The following is a 23,618-nucleotide window of genomic DNA, read 5'->3' as shown; positions in this document are numbered from 1 at the left end:
ATGATTCCTAATATGCATGCATCTATTGTGATCTGAATTCAGTGGATAACACATAAAACGTCTGGGAAATATCATACTTTATGATCATACACATATTACAATGCATTTAATTGGCTTTGATTGCTAATGCTGCATGGAATACAAAATTATTATGCAAATTAAATGAATGATTATAATATTCAACACGTTGATTCTATATATACTTGCATTAGCATCATGCATTTGTATTCATATCTACTAGTAAGAGCCAAACCAAGAAACAAGATGTGTCACAAATAGAGAAATGTTCAATTTGATGAGGATATTTCCACTCCACCCACACCATCCTCTCCCATTGCCGTGAATCATGGCGAACTTGAAGCTTGATTTGAAGGCCATGAAGATTATAACATCCCGACCGAATATTACAGATTTAAATAATATAATAAATACATCATAAATAAATTGCATTTAATAAAATTTCATTTCCCAAAAATGCGAGAAAATTAAAACTTTATTACATCATTATGAAACACCTCAAGTCCAATATTATATAAAAACTCAATGAAAATATTCAACTCTGATAAACTGAAAAATATTCAACTCTGATAAACTGAAAGTTTACAACTAATTCAAAAACATCGTTAAAACTATGAATAAATTATCCCAAGCTAGCCCCACTCCGGGTCTACGCCTCACTAGATCCACCTAAACAATCATCTGCTCCCGTGTACCGCGTACATGATCATTGCCAAACACAAGCAGATAGGGTGAGCTAGCAGAATAAAACATATGCATACAAATCATATAATTTCAATCACACCAAAGGAACCCGTATTCTTTGATTTCACACACATGGCCCCCACCATGTCAACTGTGTTCTACGTCTTCTGATGAGTACCTAAGGTGTCTTGCTGCCACACCTACCAACCACAACTGGTAGAACACGTGAGGGAAACCTTGCTATGGATCACACAAGTAGAGTTCCCAATACGAATAACATTTGTAACATCCTAAGACTACCAAACTCGTCAGCTTAATATTGAGGAGGGCAATCTAATTAGACCCATTCGTACACGCCACAACGTGCACACTCACACTAGCAACACTTGCCAACCCAAGTCACAACTCAAGAGTTCCTCGTGTTCATCCGCCATCTCGAGCCACAACTCAAGAGATGCCATTCCAAGCCATACTCAAGGAATGCCACGTGCTTAACCCCTATCTCGAGCCACAACTCAAGGGATACGTTCCGAGCCACAACTCAAAGAACACCAGCAAGCTGATCTTCGAGACATCACCAAAACTCGTAGACCATGTACATTCAATCACAAGCAAAGCACTCATGCTTCATCAATATCGCCTGGCACTGCACACGAGTCACCAAGCGCAACAGGCTTCCAGACCGCCTGGCGGGAGACACGTACCCCATTGCGCCACATGCCTAGAAACCCACTACCTCTGCACTATCGCCTGGTGTAACGTCCCTCACCGCCAGGTGCCTTACGTAGTGCAAACCCTCTATAACACTGGCTATCACCTAGCGGGTTGAGCCTCGCCACTAGGCACCACACTAGTACAACGTACTATTCTAGTTTTGTTGCACTTCATCTGATTGCAAATCCTCAATCATACCATTGCACACCTCCAGAACATCGGTTTTCTTAATGGTTGTCTTATTTCTAACGTATTTGCACCCATATGGGCTCACAATTCCACTATATCCATGAGTTGATTTACTTAAGATCAACCCGACTCACCAACCTTTCACCTCATGCAACTCATATTAAATTATGACTAAGCCTTACCCATTCCTAACAGTAACATATTTAGTCCATTCATACCTACACCACAACCATATATCATGTCTTATCATTTAATATGTTATTTGTTCCCTATGCACAAATTGTCAATTTCTCTACGTCAACCATCCTAACTACTAGCTAGGTTTATGAGGAACATATACTAACCACTGCCATATTTTATACTTCAGCCACAATACAATTAAAATCCCTGATTTCCAATCCACTCTTTAGTTCCCATCTCCTTTCATTACACAAGTTTCCTTTCTAACTCTCAAGATAGTCCAAAGGGATCCTTTTCACTAATTGTTCAATATCATTCCATGCCAAAAGTCATCACAACATCTAATCCAAACCTAGCACACCCAAAATCCCTAGAATGCATCTGGGTGTCGTGCTGTCGCCTGGCGGCACGTTATAACCTGCCAGGCGATGCATCAGTCATGGGAAAAATCCCAGGTTCTATTACACCTACTAAAAACTTCCCTCATTCTCTTTTCACATTTCTTTGTCTAATCTCTTTTATTTCACTCGCGAACACAGTAATAGTGGTACAATAATCAACTCTGAATATATCCAGCAGAGGTTCCAGTTCAAATTCACAATAATTTCACCCCAATCATCAAAACCCCCAATTTGTTAACCCTAATAATCATATATAACTAATTTCACTTAATTCTCTCGTGTTGTAATGTAATTTCACAATTACTCATCTCCCTTTAATCAATATATGGTTTAGACATCTTTTCCACCAATCAAAAACAGCCCAGAACCCAAGAAACATAAAAATTAGGCAACCATGGCACGTGTCGCCTAGCGGATCAATCACCATCGTTAGGCCCTTCATCAGGGAAACCTAGAATTGGGTGTTAAGGGACGTGTCACCTAGCGGCACACTGTTTACCGCAAGGCTGTTCCTCGTAGGAACCCAGAAACACTCATGAATAGCATGAGTCACCTGGCAGCTATGAGTAGCCCGCTAGGCGGTTTCTGGAATTTTTCCAGAAACACAAACATTGCAGAATTAACAAACTATGTGCATCCAATTAACATATATTGCATGCAATTTAAACGATACAAATTAAAATTAACGATTACAGCTCCCCTAACTTGGTTTCCTTTGCTTAAATTTGACTCCTTGGTTGCTCCTAAGGCTGCTAGGGTTTCTGGCTTTTCATATTCATGCTAAAACTAATTTTAGCAAAACTAAAGTTTAATGTAAATCTACCAAGATTCGAACCCATAACCATATGAATGTCCAATTCAATGCACAACCATTCAACCAATTCATGTTTCGTGATAATTCATATAATTTTATGATTATATTATCACTTAACATGATTAAGCATATTGTTAAAATAATAATAATTTAATTAACGCATAAATGGCATACATAGGACTTGAACCCAAGTCCACTCAAAGAATTAAGTACTCTTAACCACTTGAACTAGTACTTTTCCACGTCACACATGTCAGAATTAAATGTCATAAAGGCTCCCACTACCCACATTTATTAATTATTTATTTATTTAATTAATTAATTTTCACGGGTCTTACAAAGATAGAGTTCAAACGTTCCTTATTAAGATCACTCGCAAGAAAATCATCATCCCTAAGGTGCTGCATTTCTCATGGCTAAGCATTGAGAACTTTGAAGCCTTACATCAGCATCTCAAGATACAAAAGCTTAAGACATTTCTTGAGCTTTCGGTCAAAATCTATCAATATTTGGTGAAGGTGTTCTATGCAGATCTCAAGTTCAACATTGGCGTACTTAGATTTATCCTGAAAGGAGTTCATATGGAGATTACAAGGAAAACTTGGAAGGTTGTGGTTGGCCTTAGACAAATAGGTGTGCAAGTTCAAAAGGACGAAACCACAATACTTGATGAATTCAACAAAGTTCAGTATTTCAACCAATGTGTGTGTAATCTAGGTGAACAAACTCCTAATTTTCATGTGGGAAAGCTTCATGTTGATGAGAGGTCGCTAGCCATGATTGTGACCAAGATCATTATTGCTAGGGGGAGAGACCATTCAACTTTGAATGAAGGTGATTTGGTGTTGATGTATCCATTCAAAATGTTATAGTTGTTGACTGGATATATATAATTCATGACAACATGATGAAGGAAAAGAATGGATTGTTCTCAATAAACTTCAAGAACTGAATGTGTCACAAAATGCTTATCATGCCTACTACATTACAAGGTTTCAAGACGTGGATGATCAAATCCACAATTTCCATGACATCCTCTCCAATTTCTACAATAGTGACAACCCAAGGAATGATTTAGTGGGATGGCTCTTAGGTCATGCATTAAATTTTGTGTGTTGCATTCATGCTTTTTTTTTTCTGCTATCAATTCTTCAGTTTGTTGTTTTTATGTTTTAATTGACTGATTGTATTAGTCCCAGGTTTAGTTTGTTTTCTTTTCTATTTTTCTGCTTTTAGTTTGTGTATCCTCTATCAGTTTATCTGACAGTATGTCTCTGGTCGTTTTATTAATGAAAATTTTAACATTTCCAAATAATCAGTTCATTACCTTAATTTGATTAATCAAAAGGGGAAGAAAATTTAAGTAAATTGAGTATAATTAAGAAAAACTAAATATTTCATGAATTGGATAACTTCTGCAACTGAATAATAATGTAAAATGGATCCACAAATCTGAAGTCAAATCACAATAATGATAGGGATACATGTTAAATGTATGCGTGCTTGTATGCTTTTGTGTGTGTACGTATATGTGTGTATTTCTTGAAATCAAAAGTTATTTCATGTTTCTCAATGGATCTTGCCTCATCAATTCAACTCGGGGGTGTTGGCTTCATCGAATTTGGAGGAGATTGTTAGCACAAGTGACCATGGTGTATGGATTTGATGAAGCAAGTGCATGAGATCATATGAGGTTGATGAATAATTGATAAAGATGTATTGTTGATCAAGCTAGGGATTTGTTAAATCTGAAATTGTCTTGAAGATCATTGAGCTTGTTGTTTGTATTGTATTTGTAGACCATATGACATAGGTTAGATGTTGTTTTATCATGGGTGTGCCGTTTTTAGTATGTTAAAAAGGTTTTTAATCGGTTAAAATGCTTGCAGCATATAATTTTGGTATGAATGTATTCAATCAGTTGAATTGTTATTTAATCAAATAATTTCACTTAAGTCAAGTGAAATCAACAGATTGTACGGACAAATCAACCTGTTGAATTCACTTATGATTGAGCTATATATGTTGGCTTTCAAAGAGATGAGATACAACTTGAGATTTCTGAGTGCGAAAAATAGTGATACGAATTTGAAAAACTCTCTCTATATTACTCAGTTGCAGTTGTTGATTGAAGATCTTGGTTGGTCTTGGAATTTTTTACTTGGTTGAAGCTAGAAGAACACGTGTCTGGTTGACTAGGGAGAGCCTCCAACGGGTTTGGTTGTTCTTGTGATTTTGAGTTGATCCTGGTGTGATTCCAAGTCTGTAAGTGGGATTCTTACAGTATTGGGGATAAGATTTTTGTGGAATTAAAGAATCTTGGTGTTTTTCTTTATTTAAAAGTGTATTCTTTGAGGGATTGTGTAAAACTTTTGATATAATGCATGACCAGGCCCAGGTTGCCTTGATAAACAAGATGTAGCTTAGTTATTGAGTGAACTAGAATAAAAATCATTGTGATCATCTCCCTTACCTTGTTCATCATTTAAATCTCAAGAAAATCAATTAAATCAATTTGTAAGGTGTGCATGTGTTTTCACGTTATCTAGTAATATAACTATGTTAATTATATTGATTGGAGCATATCTTGGTTGATAAAGCATGTTGTTTGAGTGAGTTTCGTGCATTTTGTGCTTCTGCATAATTTCCCAGAATATCAGCTGATTGATTTTATATTTTAATATTTTGGAATCATATTGCATAAACAGATTAATTTGCTATTTTTGGTTTTAATCACTTGAAAGTGTACAGTTATGCAATACTTTCTTTCTAATTTTGTGGTTAGTTTGATTCTTTTAAAAAAGGAAACAAAGTTTTATAAAGCATATTCAACCCCTTTTTCTTGGCTAAACTATCCATTTCAATACTTACAATAATAAACTTATTTGGTGTTAGTGAAGTAACTTGATTCACTACGAAAAAAACTAACTTTTGTTAACAATTTATTTTCTTTTTTTATATTAAAAGATTAAAAGAATTATAATTTTTGTTACTTTATGTTAACCATAACAAATGTTTACTTTATTGTAATATTTTTAGTTTTTTACTTGATAGAGGAGCAAATATTCACTCTATTTGCTATGGGAGCTCATAGTCCAAGCCTTCTGATCTATGGAATTCAATTATAATTATTTTCCTAATTGTATTAAACTTCAAGGAAGATCTCTTAATTCACTTGCGCCTTTCCCACTTTTTCATTTATTTATGTTTTATCTTCTTTAGTTTGCTCTTATCACCTAGTTTTTGTGTGTTTCAACATGTAAGGTTAAGATTCTTGAAAGCAGAATACGTGCAAAGTATATTTGAATGTGTGAGTTATTGTTGTGAGATTTCTCAATATGACTATTTGTTTGCTTTCATAGTAAAACAAAGATAATTTTCTATTCAACTTGACTATTTTTGATTTAGTATCAGGATTTTAGCTCCATTGATTTGTCTTATTTTTTCACTAAAACCCTAATGATTCAAGCAACAAATGTTGTTGTTCCCTGTATGGGCCTTCTTCAGCACTGATATATTCTGTTTGAAAACATTGTCTTATGCTGACAGTATTGCGGAGGAGAGGTATGTCATTAATGATGATAATCTTGCCATAAGAAAAAAAAGGCTAATCGAGTACTAAGATGTTTATTCATTTTGAAACCAGATTTGATTTGCTTTTTGGAGAGATGGTTCAATAAAATACCTAATACCAAATGATATTTCAATAATGATATTTGCCATCGCCATGGAAAAGTACTAATCAATTTTTAGTTTTATGAAATTATAATCCTTGTGTAGAAATTAATTAACGTCTATCCAACTTCATTAAATTACTATGAAAAACATAAGTTTAAATCCAAAATTGATCTGGTATGCTCCAAAACGTAGGTCGCATGGACACAAATCTATATATTAGATCATTATGTGTTTAAATACTCAAAACCATCTACAAACAAGATTATTCAAATATAATAATCTAAAAATATTAGCTAATACTAAAAAGAACATAATCCATCAATCTAACGTCTCAAAAATAAAAAGCCATGATTATATGAGATTTGTACCTTATTTCTATGATCATAATAGAAACTTATACAATAAATTTACAAGTTTATGGGTCTTTTAAAAAAACATTGTATTTGTCGTTATTAACATTATGTTGGAACCATATTAAAATTATGTCAAAAACAAAAAAACACATGTCTTTCATATTAGACACTTCACTAAATATCATATGTATATCGGTGTTTAATAAGTGTCAAACATGGAACACACCATCTATAAAACTATCAACTGTTTTCCATGCAATTATTTATCTTCTATCACAATAAATTTTGAGTGACTATATATCACACTTACTCAATAATTTAATCTTTGAATTTAATATTATTGTAATTTCTAAAATATTACACGATTCTTCTAGAGGGATGGACGAATGTTACATATTTAAAAAGATAGTTGTCCAGTTAAGCTTTATATACGAAATAGTAAACACTTATTACACTATATGGTTTAACAATTTAACTTCATTAACATTAAATAAGTCAATATAAAAATAGAATATATTATTAGCATAGCAAACACTTTCCAAAGAACTGGTAAATAGTAAATTAAAAATTATGAAAAGGAATTCAACATCACAAGAGCAATGTTTTATTACAAAATGGTAATATTGATATATAAGATAGCAGAAAAAATATTTTGGGTGTACACTTAACACTCAATATCTGAGGAAATGGGATTGAATGGAAATTGAGTGTCCCAAGCATAATTGAATTCAATGGCACCATTAAACAGAGGTTGACCGTCACTAACAAGACAAAAATCACCTAAAACTTTCAAATATGAAGCTTCAACTGCTTCAACAGTTTGAAATCCTTTGCAATTCAACTTCACATTCTTTTGATAACATGCACACCGATTTGTGATAGTCACAGTCCATTCTGTCTTTCCAAGCACTTTTCTTCCGATTGCAGATTGGGTTACAACGATATTGCTCAAAGAGCATTGACTATAACCTGAAAGCATCATGCATAACACAGATCATCAACAATATTTTGTAAACAAAAGTAATATTTCTCTCATGAGAGAAAATCTCACCTTGAGAGACAAGGACAAATAAGAGAGTTGCAAGAAGAATCTTCTCCATTTCTTGTAACACAAATACAAATTTCACTTCTTCAAATTATTATGCAAAGAATAACATTGTATATGATATTATTTATAGACCTATTTGAATGTAACCCTTCCATTAAGTTTTTTTTTTTTCATTTGAAAACATAATTAAATCGGAATTTAATAGTGATAAATTAGAAATATAATATAAATTAGCAAAAGGAAAATATAGTTTTAATTACATACATAATTATGTAAATAAATACATTAGGAATAAAAGAAACAATATTATTCATTCTTATCTTTAATATTATATCATTATAATGTTCTTACTAATTTCCAAATAAATCTTATAAAGGTAATGCATTAATAAATTCCATACTTTTTTCCATACACGTGAATAATTAAATAAAATCAAATTCCTACTTAATAGTTACTTTTTTGTTCTTATATAATACTACAATATTTAACTAATTCACATGAATTTAAAAAATTAATTAATATAATAATTATTTTAATTTTAATAATTTTATTACTTTTCTAAAATTATCTTTAAAATCAATGGGACTAATAATAAAGTAATATATTAATCTCAATTATTATTGCTTAAAATAAAATAACAATATATTTGATATGCATATGTTCATTATATTATTAATTATGATAATGTTCCTATTAATTCTAAAATAAGTCTTATAAAGGAATGCATAATAAATTTCACACACTTTCCCAAAGACATATACAATAATTAATTTCAAATCAAATTCCTCCTGAATAATTAATTTTATGTCATTATACAATACTACATTATTTAAGTAATTCACAATAATTTAAATAATTAATTAATTTAGTTATTACTTTTAAATTTGTAAATAATTGTATTATTGTTAAAATTGTCTTAAAGTCATTGCGACTAATCTGAAAATATTAAATTAAGATAAATTTTTTTTTCTTATAGTAAATTAACAATATATTTGCTATACATTATTTTTCTGATAATGCTTTTATTAATTTCAAAACAAATCTTATAATGTAATCACGAGTGGACCTTGGTGATGACAGGAAAAGTCGTAGCTACCCCAAATTTTTTTTTTTAATTTTTACATATATTTATATATCTTTTAAAATTATATTTATATATCATTATATTATTTATATTAAATTTATATTATAAAAAATTAAAATAAAAAATATAATAAAAGAGATTAGAGTTATGTATCTAATTATAAGGTAAATCATAGAGTGTAACACTCCATTTAATTTAATATGCGAAATTAAAGGAAGCATCACATACAAATAACATACTAGCGCAGTCTTGGAGTTTAAAACTCAACTCCTTACAACCCAAGGCACACCACGATGCCCAAAAGAAAACTGGATAAAGAGTTTAACAAAAAGTATATAAATCCAAGGACGAACAAGTACATGGGCCATAGCCCTAAAGAAAAGCCCATGAAGAAATTAAAGTCCAGTCCATGCGGACTAGGCAGCGGAACCATCACCTCCCTGTTGCCCACGGGTGTTCCTCACATCTGCTCACACCAACAAATTGATGATCATCGCAAAAGAGAGTACCACACATCAGAACACACAACAATAAAAGTAGGGTAAGCTAGAGCACAAAAGATTTCATCCATAGAATCAAATATATTTTCACAATCCCATATACACATATCAACCAAGCATGTTATGACTTCTCAGAAAATACACTAAGACACGACTCTACTCATCCGGATACATATAACCTGGTCAGATTCAGCGGATGCTTGCACTTGTGGTGGATACCTCTGCTCACCCCCGAGCTATGTGTTATAAGTGTTACAATGAATCAATTTTCCTCACCACAAGGTTAACCGTTAATGAATTTCAGGCCTCCTGCTACTCTCACCACAGGAGTCAGTCCGCTTTAGGTGAGACTAACTAACTCCTTAGAGTGTCAGGATGCAACCTTACCTTGAATCCTTACCAAGTTATACAGATGGGGCACCACCATAGACACCCACTAATAGGGGCCATGGAATTACGTCCCGACCACTGAAGCACGACCCTGAAGCCTCACCTAGAGACTCCAAGGGATTACGTACTGACCCCTTACACACATATATAAACAGCCAAGAAATAAACACAAACGTCATGCATAGGAACTTCATACCAACATCCATAACCAATCCTCATTTATCCCATGTTGAACCAGTACCAACTCGTTGTTACCAACCATGAGAAAAGTGTCTCCCCTCATACCAATATCATGCCACTGAATTACCAACCATCATTGTTCATCATTGTTCATGCCAGATTTATGACCACATATATACCCAACCCATCATGTATGCTTCACATAACATCATGCCAAACTCACCATTCACTACATGTAAGCCTCCCCTAATCAGGTATACTCATCCCCATCATGCCATCATACAATAAACCCATTAATTACACGCCAAACATCCAAGAATGGAAAGAACAGCCAAACTAAATCGCACTCTCGCCTAGCCTCTCGCTCAAGCAGAGGAGTCTCGGTCAAGCGAGAGGATCTCTCGCTCAAGCGAGCTCTTTTCGCCTAGGCGAAGGCTTGAAATCCTGGAATAGTGGCTTCTACGCTATCTCGCTTAGGCTCTTTTTTACTGCGTAGTTCTCGAGCTCCATAGTGATGACCACGGGATCATCCTGCTGTTCGTCGACGCCATGGAAATCATCGTCTGAAAAGGTAATAGGAGGCATGCGGCATCTGTGGTGAGAGTGGGTTATGTGGTTAATGGATTAGAGGTGATGAAGGTGTTTCTTTCTAGCGGAGGAGGTGGATCCGCCGCTGGCAAAGCCTCCTAAGATGGTGTTAATTATGCCGCATAGTGGGGGATCAGCCGGGTTGACGTTAGTACGGGCAGGTTGTCGGTCTTGGTGGGTTGGTTGACTGGTGCGGCGATCGTGGCGGGTACTGCTAAGGGGGTGTTGGTTGTCAGATCGTGATGGATGTGGGTGTTCGTCTTTGCGGACAAAGCGGCGGAAGTGGCCAACGCGAACCAATTCTTCGATTTTATCTTGAAGCATTTTGCACTCATTTGTAGTGTGGCCATTGTTTCCGTGGTAGCGACAGTACTTAGTCATGTCTGCATTGGGGGGTTGGATGTTTTGCAAGGTGGTGGGATGAGGTCAGCATGGAGGGCTTCGTCAAGAAGTCAGGATTTGGGGACACTTAGCGGCGCATATCTGGTGAAACGTGGTTGTCTAGGCTCTCTGGGCCTAGCATCAGGTCGTGGGGGTGGTTTATCGCGGTCAGTGGTGGAGGGGGTGTAATCATTGCAGAACTTGGTGTGGAGGTTCTACATATCTTCTGTGCGAATGTAGTCCGTGGCACGGAGCTTGAGTTCGTGTATGGAGGCGGGGGGTGGAGTTAAACGTTATTAGCGAATGGTCCTGGTTTGAGGGTTAGACCCATACATTACACGATCATTTCTTAATTGGGGTTAGGTGTGCGAAGGGCGGCTTTGTTGAAGCGGTCGATAAACGCACGCAGTGCCTCGTCTTGTTCTTGTTAGACATTGAAAAGGGATAGGGTTGTAGTTTGATGTGGGCGGCTGCCAGCGAAATGGGTGGTAAACATGTGAGAGAGGGTGTCAAAACAGTCGATGGAGTATGGTGGGAGAGTAGTGAACCATTCAAGGGTAGGACCTTTGAGGGTGGTGGGGAAAGCTTTACAGGAGACGACATCGTGGGCTGTATAAAGGGCGACATGGGTTATGTATATTTTGAGGTGCTCGTCGAGGTCGGTCTCTCCCGTATAGTGGTCCAGTGTGAAAGGTTCCCACTGGACAGGGAGAGGTGTGTTGGTGATGGTGATAGTGAAAGGGTGGCGACACTTGGGTGGTTGGGGTGGTAACGGGTGTGGTAGAATGGGATGGTGGACGAAGGTAGGGAAACTAGTTATGAAGTTATGAGGTGGGATATGGGTGGTGGGAAGGGTGGTAGCAGGGGTTGGTGCTGCAATGTGTCTAGGGATGGTGGGATGAATGTTTGTGTGATGGGTAGAGATGATGGGTGTTTGCTGAGTGGTGGTGAATGTGTGCGGGGTGGGGTTGTACTCGTTTTCTTCTTCACTAGGCTGATGAGCCGGAGACTTGGGGGCTTCTAAAGATTCCTTGGCCTTCCCTTTTTGGGTAGGGTCAGCCTCGATCTTTCTTCTCAGCCATGTGTTTTCTTGCCTGAGCGCTTCCATCTCGTCGGCACTGCCCTTTCTCAGGTTAGTGAGCTCTTGTTGCATCTTGGCTTGGTCTTCAAGGATGGCAGCCAAGTCCGGGGTGACGTCAGTCAGTGCAGTAGGACCTGCCTCAGGTTGCTTCGTGATTCCAGCTCTGCTACGAGTAGAAACCATCGTTGATAGTATGCGGATTGCTCGGTAAGGTGTTACTTCGTGGCCTACAGTGGGCGCCAATTGTTCCTGCAGAAACAAATAAGAGATGTTAAGAACACAAATATCAACTTACCTCAATCCTCCACCTTTCAAGTTGGCTTCTCCTCGGTTTGCATATGCCATTTATCGGTGTACACGGTCTGGATTTATTTAATTTACTGTCAATCTCTTACTTCACTTTATATTTGGCATCGTGGTGTGACTTAAATCTTTTCCTAGATTTCTTTGGGTATTAGTAAGGAATATCGTTACACTTCTGACTTTGTTTCTCATTCTATTTGTGTAACATTTCATTTCAATTAAGGTTATTATTTAAATGGGGTGTTACATAAGTCAAAGTTAATTTTTTTTTGTTTTTTCCTTTTACTTTTATTTGTTATGTTCTTTCAGGATATATATATTTATTGTGAGACATTCTTTTTTAAATGTTTTTCTTCTATATTTCCAGTTTCTATAGTAAATGTTATTACAAAACATATACTGAAACTTAAAATTAGGAGTGAGATAATGAAACAATACCCAACATGTATTACACTACATATATATATATATAGTTTTGCGGTTGAAATTGATTAACAATAAATATCAACAATGAGTCAAAGCTAAGGCAACACATCTCTTCGCTCTCCACTACCTCACACATGCAAGAGAGTATAATACTCGAACCCATCCTCTTCTACTACCTCACAAAGGCGAAGATGACCCATTTTTATTGTCTCACGTAGGCAAAATAGTCATCTTTAATCGAAATAGTATAATAACTTGTATATTTTTTCATTATCAATATTCATTAGCTATATTCATTAACTTGGATAAAGCACTAGTATCACAAGAGTGGTTAGATTTGTGGCCTGAATCTAAGCAGTATGTGTTAGATATATCAGTTTCTGATCATTGTGCTTTAGTAATTAAACACTCCCTCATTGACTGGGGACCTAAACCTTTTAGATATCTAGATGTATGGCACACAAAAGCAGGGTTTATGGACATAGTTAAAGAGTGGTGGAGGAATTACGACATAAATGGAAATGAAATTTGGATTTTAAAAGAGAAGTTGAAAAGGTTAAAAAAGGACTTAAAGGTTTGGAATAAGGAGGTGTTTGGACATGTAAATATAAGTAAGGAAAAAATAATGTCAAAAATTAGTGAGTTAGATAAAAAGGATGAAGACAATGGCTTAGATGAAGAGGGTATGAGTGAGAGAAAACATATGTTTGCAGAACTAAAAAGGATAAACTATAGACAAGAAGTGTTACATAAACAAAAATCAAGAGTGAAATGGTTGGAGGCAGGTGATTTAAATACCAAGTTTTTTCATAGGATGATTAAATGGAGAAGGATGAAAAATATGATAAAGGGCGTTAAAATCGAAAATCAGTGGTGTGAGGAACCAAGGAAGGTCAAAGAAAACATTAAAAATTTCTTTGAAAAAAGATTTACGAAGAAATCGGATATTAAATTTAGGTTAGATAATGTACAATTCACAAGTATTAATAGGGAGGATAACGTCTCACTAACAAGTAGATTTTCAGAAGATGAGATCAAGGAAGCAATATGGGATTGTGATAGTAGCAAAAGCCCTGGACCTGATGGTTTCAATTTCAATTTTATCAAACAATTCTGGGACACTATAAATTGGACATAATAAGGGCTGTGAATAGTTTTCATAGTTGTGGGAAGTTGGCTAATGGGAGTAATGCTTCATTTATTACTTTAATACCAAAGACATAGGACCCACAAGGTTTGGAGGAATATAGGCCTATATCTCTGGTAGGAAGTGTCTACAAGATAATATCCAAAATTTTATCAAAAAGAATGCAAAAAGTCTTACATAAGATAATTGACCAAAAACAATCTGCATTCATAGAGGGCAAAGGCCTATTGGATAGTGTGGTGCTAGTTAATGAAGTCATAGATGAAGTTAGGAGAATAAAGGGTAAGTGCACCATTATAAAGGTTGATTTTGAGAAAGCATACGATTCAGTCAATTGGGAAGTCGTTTTGTACATGATGGCTAGATTGGGTTTTTGTGATAAATGGATAAAATGGATAAGGGGTTGTTTAGAATCATCAACCATTTCAGTTTTAGTCAATGGTAGCCCAACAGAGCAATTTTCCCCTACAAAAGGCCTTAGGCTGAGGGATCCACTAGCTCCTTTTTTATTCCTCATAGTTGTTGAAGGGTTAGCAGGAGTAGTTAGACAAGCTGAGTATAAAGGTTTATTAGAAGGAATAAAGGTGGGTAAGAAGCAAATACCAATTAACATGCTACAGTTTACGGATGATACAATATTTGTTTGCTCACCTAAAACCCAAAACATAATGGTCATAAAAAGTATTCTTAGATGTTTTGAAATAGCTTCTGGACTAAAAGTTAATTTTCATAAGACCAAGCTAGGAAGTATTGGTATGCAAAATAGAATGATTGAAAGATTCTATATAATGCTAAATTGTATGACTATGAATATACCTTTTCTATACCTAGGTATAAAGGTAGGGGCAAATCATAGAAAAAAAGTTTTTTGGAATGATATGATAATAAATATAAGAAAGAGGTTGTCTAAATGGAAAAGAAGACATCTATCTTTTGCAGGAAGGGTAATGTTAATAAAATCTGTAATTTCTACCATTCCTTTGTATTACTTATCTATTTTTAAAATACCTGTTAGTGTGGGGAAAATTATTAGAAAATTACAAAGGGAGTTCCTCTGGGGATGGGGCCATGAAGGTAGGAAGATTGCATGGGTTAGGTGGGAACATATATGTAGAACTAAGGAAGATGGTGGGTTGGGAGTAAAGGACTTGGACAAGTTCAACATAGCCTTGCTAGGAAAATGGAAATGGAGACTAGGTAAGGAAGAACCTGGACTTTGGAAAGATATTGTGCTATCCAAATATGAGTCTTGGAGAAAATTAGACGATAAAAAAGTTTGTAGTCATGACTCATGGTGGTGGAGAGATATTAGGAAAATATGTGGGGGAAGGTGTAAGGAAAATTGGTTTGATAGAAATATAAGATGGAATAGAGGGATAGGTAATAAAATCAATTTTTGGGACGATTTATGGCTAGGTGAAATCCCCCTAAAGGATAAGTATCCGAGGTTATATACAAATTCAATCTTAAAGAAAGCAAAGTTAGGGGATTTCGGATATTGGAATGGAGAAAATTGGGTGTGGAACTTACAATGGAGAAGAGAGTGGTTCGAATGGGAGAAGGATATAGTGGCAAACCTCATGAGGGAGGTGGAGGGCACTACATTACTTAGAGATAGAGAGGATGAGAGAATATGGAATGATGACGAAACAAAGGTGTATATAGTGAAATATGCATATAAGAAATTAAATAAGAGTAATGGAACACAACAAGAGAATTTGTTCGAACTCTTTTGGAAAATGAAAGCATTACCATCAGCCCAATACTTTGCATGGAGGGTTATAATTAATAGAGTGGCCACATATGATAACCTACAAAATAGGGGTGTTGAGGTAGGCAGCAAAGTTTGTGTCATGTGTCACTGTTGCGATGAAACCGTCACACATTTATTCTTTAGTTATAGGATAGCTGCACGTTTATGGAAAATGTGTGATTCTTGGTTAGGACTCTACTCAGTACATCATAATTCTGCTGAGATTCATTTTCTCCAATTCGAACACCTAGGATTAAGTAAAAGTTGCAATATTGTTTGGAGATGTATGTGGGTGGCAACAATTTGGAGTATTTGGAACCAAAGGAATAATATCATTTTTAGGAATGCAAAAGTAGATGTTGAGGAAATGTTTTCTTTGGCACAAGTTAAAACATGGGCCTGGATCACAAATAAGTACCCAAGAGCATCTTTTTCGTATTCAGACTGGTGCTTATGCCCAACCACGTGTCTAAAATCAATGCGACGTTAATCATAACATCTAAAACTCCATTGATCTCTTATGCATGTTTTGAAAAGCGTAATGAGTGAGTTGTCACCATTATGTGTCTTTATATGATGTTGTGGTTTTTTGTTGTTGTGGGATTCTTGGTTGTGGTTTTTTTCATGGTTGTAGGATTATGTGGACGATCCATTGAAGACCACAAAATCTACAGTGAAAAGAATTGAGACTATGTTTGATTCAAGTATGCATGGAGGACTCTTTGAATAGATGCTTTTGGCATTGTTATAGAAAAGGAACTATAATGTAAAACTTAGCCTTCAATGGGATTGTTGTCATGATAATGTTTTTTTGCAGCATCATTTAGAGAAGGAATAGTATATTGTTGCCATTTGTCTTTCTTTTTGTATATATTACGTTATGTATGGGTTGGGACAACCCAATTGTCCCTATTAAATATATTTTTTTGTGCTGATTAAAAAAAAATAGCTATTATATTTCTATTATTGTTAATAATTTGTAGGTATTTGTAATACAAAACAACATTAGGATGGAATGAATATGTTAATGTATGAAATTATGGTGCTCTAGAATTTGATTTGATTTCAATGATTCTTTACTCGTGGATCAGTTCTATTTCCAAAATTACCCCAGCGAAGTGCTTTCAAACTGTTTTCGTAAGAGGAATGAATAATTTGAAGTTCATTTTTATAGCATAGAGTATATTTTGTTAATTAGTTTTTGTATTTACTTTAGATTCATCTGCTACATCATTTAATAAAGAGAGGAGATAAGGTTTCATGCGTTTATAAATTGAACAGAATCGTATATTAAAACTGATAATAAGAAACTGATACAAATAATAAGAGTTAGTAGTAAGGAATAAAAGAAGATTAAAATTGATAGAAATTGATAACATTAGACAAAATATTTGCAATTACAATCTTTTGTAACGCTCCTAAACAATTAAAACTCGAATATGTGATTGATCCTGGTCCCTCTGATACATCTCAGCAGCAAACTGCAGAAGCATTTGAACGATGAATCTTACCCTTTTGCATGCATTCTGATTTCTGTGATGTTGAAGAAGCTGTGAATAATAATCACAAAATAAATCTTACTTCTTTCTCCTCTCTTATTTCTAACCAAAATTTATCTTCAAATTTTCAAGTAACAGACAAACAATATAAAGTGATAACATGCATTGGTTAAATCATATTCTCTCTTCTCCTTTTTTCTGTGGTAAAAGTTTCTTTGTTTTTTCTTGAGGATTTTCTTTGGTACACTGGAATCATTTGCAAAACAATAATTCTTTGAAACCAGAAAAGGACAAAATTACTTTTTAATTATTTCCAGAGAAAGGCAGAGAATGCATCTCAGACAGCCATGCATTGGTTCTTTGCATGCCAATTTTGTTTTATCAGACCAGAAGAACGCAGAAAACAGTGTTCAGAGTAATATTTAATTATTTAATTTACAATTTTCTTGCTATTGTTATAAATACAGAAAATGAATTTGTTATTCAAGTGGGAGTGCATGGTACACTTCACCTCATCGTTATTCAAGTTCTAAAACCACAAAAATGAATTTGTTACATGCTTTTCTTTTGTTTTCTATAACTGAATGCAGATCATGGAAAAAAACAAAAAAACACGTAGGATACTGCTTTCGAAATATCATATAACATGACTTTGGATGAGAATGAACAACAAGAAATAATATTCTCTTAAATTCAAATTATTTAAAACCAAAATATTATTACAAGTTATCTGCTAACAGTAAAAATAAAAAATACATTCTCAAAAATGTCAAAATTTTATGATATGGAATACTGTTTATGATTGATTGTTACAGCATCCATTCCATTTACGTTTTACAACATAATTATGAATATGAAATATTACTTATGATTGATTGTTAAAATCTATAATAAAATTATATTATATTATATTATGCATTTATACTTATATATGGTATCAGAGCCGCCCATATTTAATTCATATTTGTTTTTGTTTTTGGATAAATTAATTAATTTTTCAGAACCTAAATCCCTAATTCAGAACCAATTAGTTAAAAATCCCCAAATCTGGTGGATTGTTCTCGAGGGTTCAAAACCCTAGCATCCCATATGCGCGAACCCTAATTTTCAATTGGTGTTCCTCCTTCCTCGAGTGCCTTCATCTTCATCACTGGAACTGCGCCGTTGTGGTTCGCGTCACTGGATATGCATCGATCTCTGTCACAAAGGTTCTCCAGCGGTGCGCGACTCGTAGTAGTTTCATCGTCGGCGGAAACGATTCAGCTTCACGGCTGCGTCGACGGTGGTTCCTCCAGCAGTGCAGTCGCACGACCTCTGTTGCGACGACAGCGGCCTCTTTTCCCCTTCTGCAAATGCACCTCTGTTTCTGGTTTTTCTGCAGGTTTGAGGAGGTGTATTCTGCAGCGGCGGTGACTCGCGATTGCTTCCTTGTCGCAGATGGACTCGCGGTGGTGGCTCGCGTCCGATCTAGTCCAGAGTCGTTCTGTTATAGCGGGGGTTTCGCGTCTTCGTCTCAGCGGTGCATGACCTGGACTCACGAGGGTGCTGCCATGATTGCGTTTGCTGGGGTTGAGGGGTGCGTAACGGTGGGTCTGCTGCTGCGACGGCCATAGGGGCGTCTGGTTCTGGTTTCGTCGCAGCGGAGATGGCTCGCTGCGGCGGAGATCTCGCAGTGGCTTCCTGCAGCGGTGCGCAACCTCTGTTGCGATGGTTCGTCGCGCTGCTCACGGTGGATCGCAGTCATGATGGTGTTGCCGGTGTTGCGTACAAGTGTGTGATGGTGTTCGCGTCGGTGGGTGCGTGATAGTGTTCGCGTGATGGTGCTGTGTCACGGTGTGGCGGCTAGGGTGGCCTCGCGGCAGCACCGATCTGGTTCATGACGGCGGCTTCGCAGAACATGGTGGCTAGAGACTAGGGTTTCCCTTCTTGTTCTGTTCGTGTGAAGAGAAGTAGATAAAAAAAACCTAATTGAATTAATTAATTTTGAATTTTGGGTTCAAAATAAGATATTTGAACATAATTGAACATAAGGATTTATATTTTTGAAATATAAATAATTTTATTTATTTTATATATTTTTTGGTTGTTTAATATATAAAATAAATATATTTGATTTTGAAACATATAAATAATCAAATTTTGAAATCTACTTCAGGTTACATTTTTATGTTGGCAGGTGGTGCGGTTTCTTGGCGCAGTGTCAAGCAAACTCTTACAGCTTCATCCACCAGCAGCAGAATTTGTAGTATGCTATAAGGCATCTAATCACGAGATATGACTGAGAAATTTTGTCACAGAGCTGAAAATTGTGGAAGGCATTGAAAGACCACTTGTGACAATAAATCAGTTGTATTGTATTCCAACAACAATAGGAGCTCGACTAAGTCGAAGCACATCGACTTTAAGTTCCTAGTTGTTAAAGAAAGAGTACAGAGTGGACAGATTTCCATAGAACATTTAGGGACAAACTCCATGATTGCAGATCCTCTAACTAAAGGACTTCCACCCAAGGTCTTTCATGAGCATGTTGCTCACATGGGTGTTTTACAGTTTGAGGAATATGAGGTTTAGGGAGAGATACTCATTTTCATATATTTTATGTTCTATGTTTAATTTCTTGTATGCATACATTGAACTTTCATACATATTTGGTTATTTATATATGTGGTTTTAATTTTACACTTTGTACATTAAGTTTTTATATCGATCTCATTAAGTTAAAGTTTGGACCAGTTGAAAATAGATGTGTGTATACAGATCACCTTCACATAATTTTTCAAGCTACACATTTCATGATGAATCCATGTCATTTGGTTGTGTCAGAATTAATGATCATTGTTGGTTTTAATTGCGATTGATGCAATGAAAAACTGGTTTGGTTATACATACTGATACAATTAATGGACGAGACTTTTGGACTATGCTCGAGTAATATAATGGCAATTTTGAACTCATAAAGTCTAACACATTTATAAGGTTGTAATGACATATATATTTGTGACCAGTGGAAGATTGTTAGTAATTTTGGGTCATGCATATATATGATACATAATTAAATGTGTTACAGCCATTATTTATAAAGCCAAATAATAAAGTGATCTGACTAAATTAAAGATTTGGTTAAAGGTATATGTCATGAAAATAAATATTGTGTAGAGATCATTTTGTAATTTCTAATTTGATGAGGGGCCAAATTAGAAATACTAAAACTTAAGTAATTCAGTTTATAAATGGTCGTGGTCCCCCTTCTGAGAGCACACAGAGTGAGTCATAACGTACTTTTCCTGTTCTTTTCTCCCTATCCCCATAAAGAGAGAAAACCAAAGGGAAATAAAGGTGCTGCTCTACAAAGGAAATTCACTGTATCATTAGTGCTCTAATATTATTGTTATGACCAATTCAGGTACGCTTGCATTTACTTTTTACAACATGATTATCAATATAGAATATTGCTTATAATTGATTATTAAAATCTATAATAGGATCATATTCTAGTTTATGCTTACACTTTACACACGATAATTTGAGATCAAATATGGAACCTATTATGTGAAAACTTAGGATTTCAGAAACGAGCTTCCGGCGGCGCAAAGCATGAGAATGAAAAAGGAAGTGCGAGCAAGAGTGTGAGTTTTTAGGGTTTTATGTTAAGATTTATATAACGGAATTTGAGGCCAACTTGCTCAATTATGATGCTGTTGTAAAATTTCTATCATTATTTAACTATCATACTTCTGTAGAGTATGCATCATAAAATTAGTATAAAATAAATAATAAAATTTCTCAATAAAAAAATTATCAATTTAGCCAAATAAATGTTTCTTTCCCACTATCCAGAAAATAATGTTCTACACTGCGTTGAATTGCAATGTGCGTTTACGATGCTCTAAGACTAATTAGGTTTTTCTGCTTTGTTGGCATTTGGGATTCCCATCCACCAAGAAATAATTGCATTAAACCAGTTAAAAAGTAAAATAAAAGTTTTTGATACTTTTGTTCCATGCCAATTTTGTCTTGTTTGAAAGAAGGTATCAGAAAAGCACATCAAAAATTCTATATATTAAGTACAGTTTATATATAAATTAACCCTGATATCGATGAATGAAGTGAAAACAAATAAATTGTGTATAGGAAAATGCTCGTCCTTTAATCCTTTATCAGATTGTTTTAATTAAATGAAATATCTCATCATCAAATTATTCATGTCTTATCATCGTACTGCATATACTTTAATATCAATAATTTTAAATTTATTATGAAACTTCTATTTGATTAATGTGATAATATTTTTTTAGTAAGTAAACTTTTTTCACGTTCTTCATTCACCATGTTGAACGATTGTGCACAAATGTTTTCTTATCAATACAGATCAATTACATTTCAAAATTATGGATATGAATTCACTCTTTAAAATATTACATATAAGAACTTTTATGACGGTTTTTAAGTGAAGTCATGCTTTAAAAAATTGAATTACTGGTCTTGTTTAATAAAAGATAATTAAGTAATTTTACAACTCTTTTACGACCACGAGTAGCTGAGACGGTGGACCCTCGTATTCGGCTATATAAATCTAACCTAAATCGCTGAAACCTTACACTCTCGGTGCTCCCTTTCTTCTCCATTCTCATATATTTGCTGTCACCGGAAGTTCTCGTTGTAAGTTTTTTAATGCAATAGATTTTCATATTTTATGTCAGATTATTGTTTATAAAAAGGTTAAACATCTACATTTTATCTTTTTTTTAATGTTTCTCGATATATTTTTACATATTATAGCCACTTAAAGTTTCTTTTTTTATTTAACAGTAAGCATTATTATGTTTATCTTTAACAACTTCTTTCAAGATATATATCTAACTACATTAACCAAACATTTTATTTATTCACCTCATAAAATCAAGTAAATTAACATCATTATTCACAACTAATAGTTCCTATTATTCCATCTTCTAAACAATGTATTTTTGCAACCAGGTAAGAAAGAGATCCAACAAATGCAACAAGTATGTTATCTGAAGGCAAAGAAAAATGAATGGATGATGTTGTTAATCAAATGCACTATTTCATCTTTCACAGGACAGACATTACAATATACGAGGTTAGCATCTCAAAATTACTGCAACACAATGCTGCTCATGATTTATCTGTGTTTGACAGCATGCAACAGACCAATTTTGTTTGTTAATGATATTTGCTTATCAGTAAATCCTACTAATAATAACAAAACAAAATAGAACAATATTACAGACCAATTTTGTTCTTTATGTCTCGAGAGATTTCATGTGAAAAAATGAGAAACTTTCATTATTTTCTCGGTGATTTAAATTGAAAATTTATTATCATACAGTCACATTTTGACATTTTTGAGGTTACACTTTTTATTTTTATTTTTACTATTAGCAATAACTTGTAATAATACTTTACAGCTGTAAATAATTTGAATTTAAGAGAATATTATATTATTTTTTGTTTTGCTTTTCCATCCAAAACCTTTTTATTTTTTGTTAATTTTTAACTGGTTTAATGGAATTATTTTTGGGTGGATGGGAAATCCAAATACCAGGAAGGAAGAAAACCAAAACGCAGACGTTTGAATTCAAAGTGGCCTTTAGATCTTCAGACAAGTTGTTGATCAAAGGCTCTCTGCGAAGACAAGTTGATTTCATTAAGATTGAAGATGGCAATAATGTACAATTTTAAGGCTTTTGAGGTGTCAAGACATTTATCTATGAATATTTAGCGACAACAAGTTATGTGTGATTTAGATAGACGAATTTGGATTCTTTGTTGGGTTCTTTTGTGATGTTCCTCTACTGTGTTTTCATAATACACTGATTATCACTAATTTTAATGTTTTAAAATATATTAAAAAGATATTTAAAATACCAATACAGAGTATTTTTAATGTTCAATAAAGAACAGCACAAAAAAATCAGTAGAGAATCTGAACTCAATTTAGTAGAGAATCTGAACTCAATTTAGACACAGGAAAAAAAGTCATATAAGTTGTTTTTCGTTTCATTTCAAAGATGTAATGAGATAAAAAGTTATATCAGTTGAGAGAATACGAAAAAGCAACTAAATCATGTTAAATATGGAGTGATTCTATGACTTTTATGTATTCTTTTATTAAATTTCTGGTGTGCTTTTTTATAATCTCAACATATATGTTTAAGTTAATGATATTTTCTTTTATACTCTGTT

At 34.5% G+C, this 23,618-nt stretch overlaps 1 protein-coding gene and 2 long non-coding RNA genes across 3 annotated transcripts; 2 read left to right on the top strand and 1 right to left on the bottom strand.

Annotated features, from left to right (window-relative positions):
- Window positions 1–7,695: 7,695 nt before the first annotated feature.
- LOC114170190 lies at window positions 7,696–8,131 on the bottom strand. Its single transcript, XM_028055673.1, has 2 exons — window positions 8,083–8,131; window positions 7,696–8,000 (listed from the first exon to the last, which is right to left on the bottom strand). Exons 1-2 carry the CDS (start codon window positions 8,129–8,131, stop codon window positions 7,696–7,698), a joined length of 354 nt encoding a protein of 117 aa, XP_027911474.1.
- Window positions 8,132–18,341: 10,210 nt separating this feature from the next.
- On the top strand, window positions 18,342–20,072 carry LOC114170056. The gene is made up of 2 exons (XR_003601035.1): window positions 18,342–19,311; window positions 19,588–20,072. It is a non-coding gene; the product is annotated as an uncharacterized LOC114170056 (long non-coding RNA).
- Window positions 20,073–22,012: 1,940 nt separating this feature from the next.
- LOC114168566 lies at window positions 22,013–23,194 on the top strand. Its single transcript, XR_003600697.1, has 3 exons — window positions 22,013–22,070; window positions 22,389–22,512; window positions 22,978–23,194. It is a non-coding gene; the product is annotated as an uncharacterized LOC114168566 (long non-coding RNA).
- The last annotated feature ends 424 nt before the right edge of the window (window positions 23,195–23,618 follow it).

The sequence above is a fragment of the Vigna unguiculata genome, chromosome 11 (genome assembly GCF_004118075.2).
Source record: "Vigna unguiculata cultivar IT97K-499-35 chromosome 11, ASM411807v1, whole genome shotgun sequence".
NCBI lineage: Eukaryota > Viridiplantae > Streptophyta > Magnoliopsida > Fabales > Fabaceae > Vigna > Vigna unguiculata.
The sequence above is the reverse complement of the archived record's forward strand: the minus strand, read 5'-3'. Positions and strand labels throughout refer to the sequence as shown.

Excerpts from the sequence above, each read along its gene's own strand:
- LOC114170190 (XM_028055673.1), bottom strand. The coding sequence starts at position 8,131 with ATGGAGAAGATTCTTCTTGCAACTCTCTTATTTGTCCTTGTCTCTCAA. Across the intron at positions 8,001-8,082 it reads ATTTGTCCTTGTCTCTCAAG|GTTATAGTCAATGCTCTTTG; the intron begins GTGAGATTTTCT and ends TGATGCTTTCAG.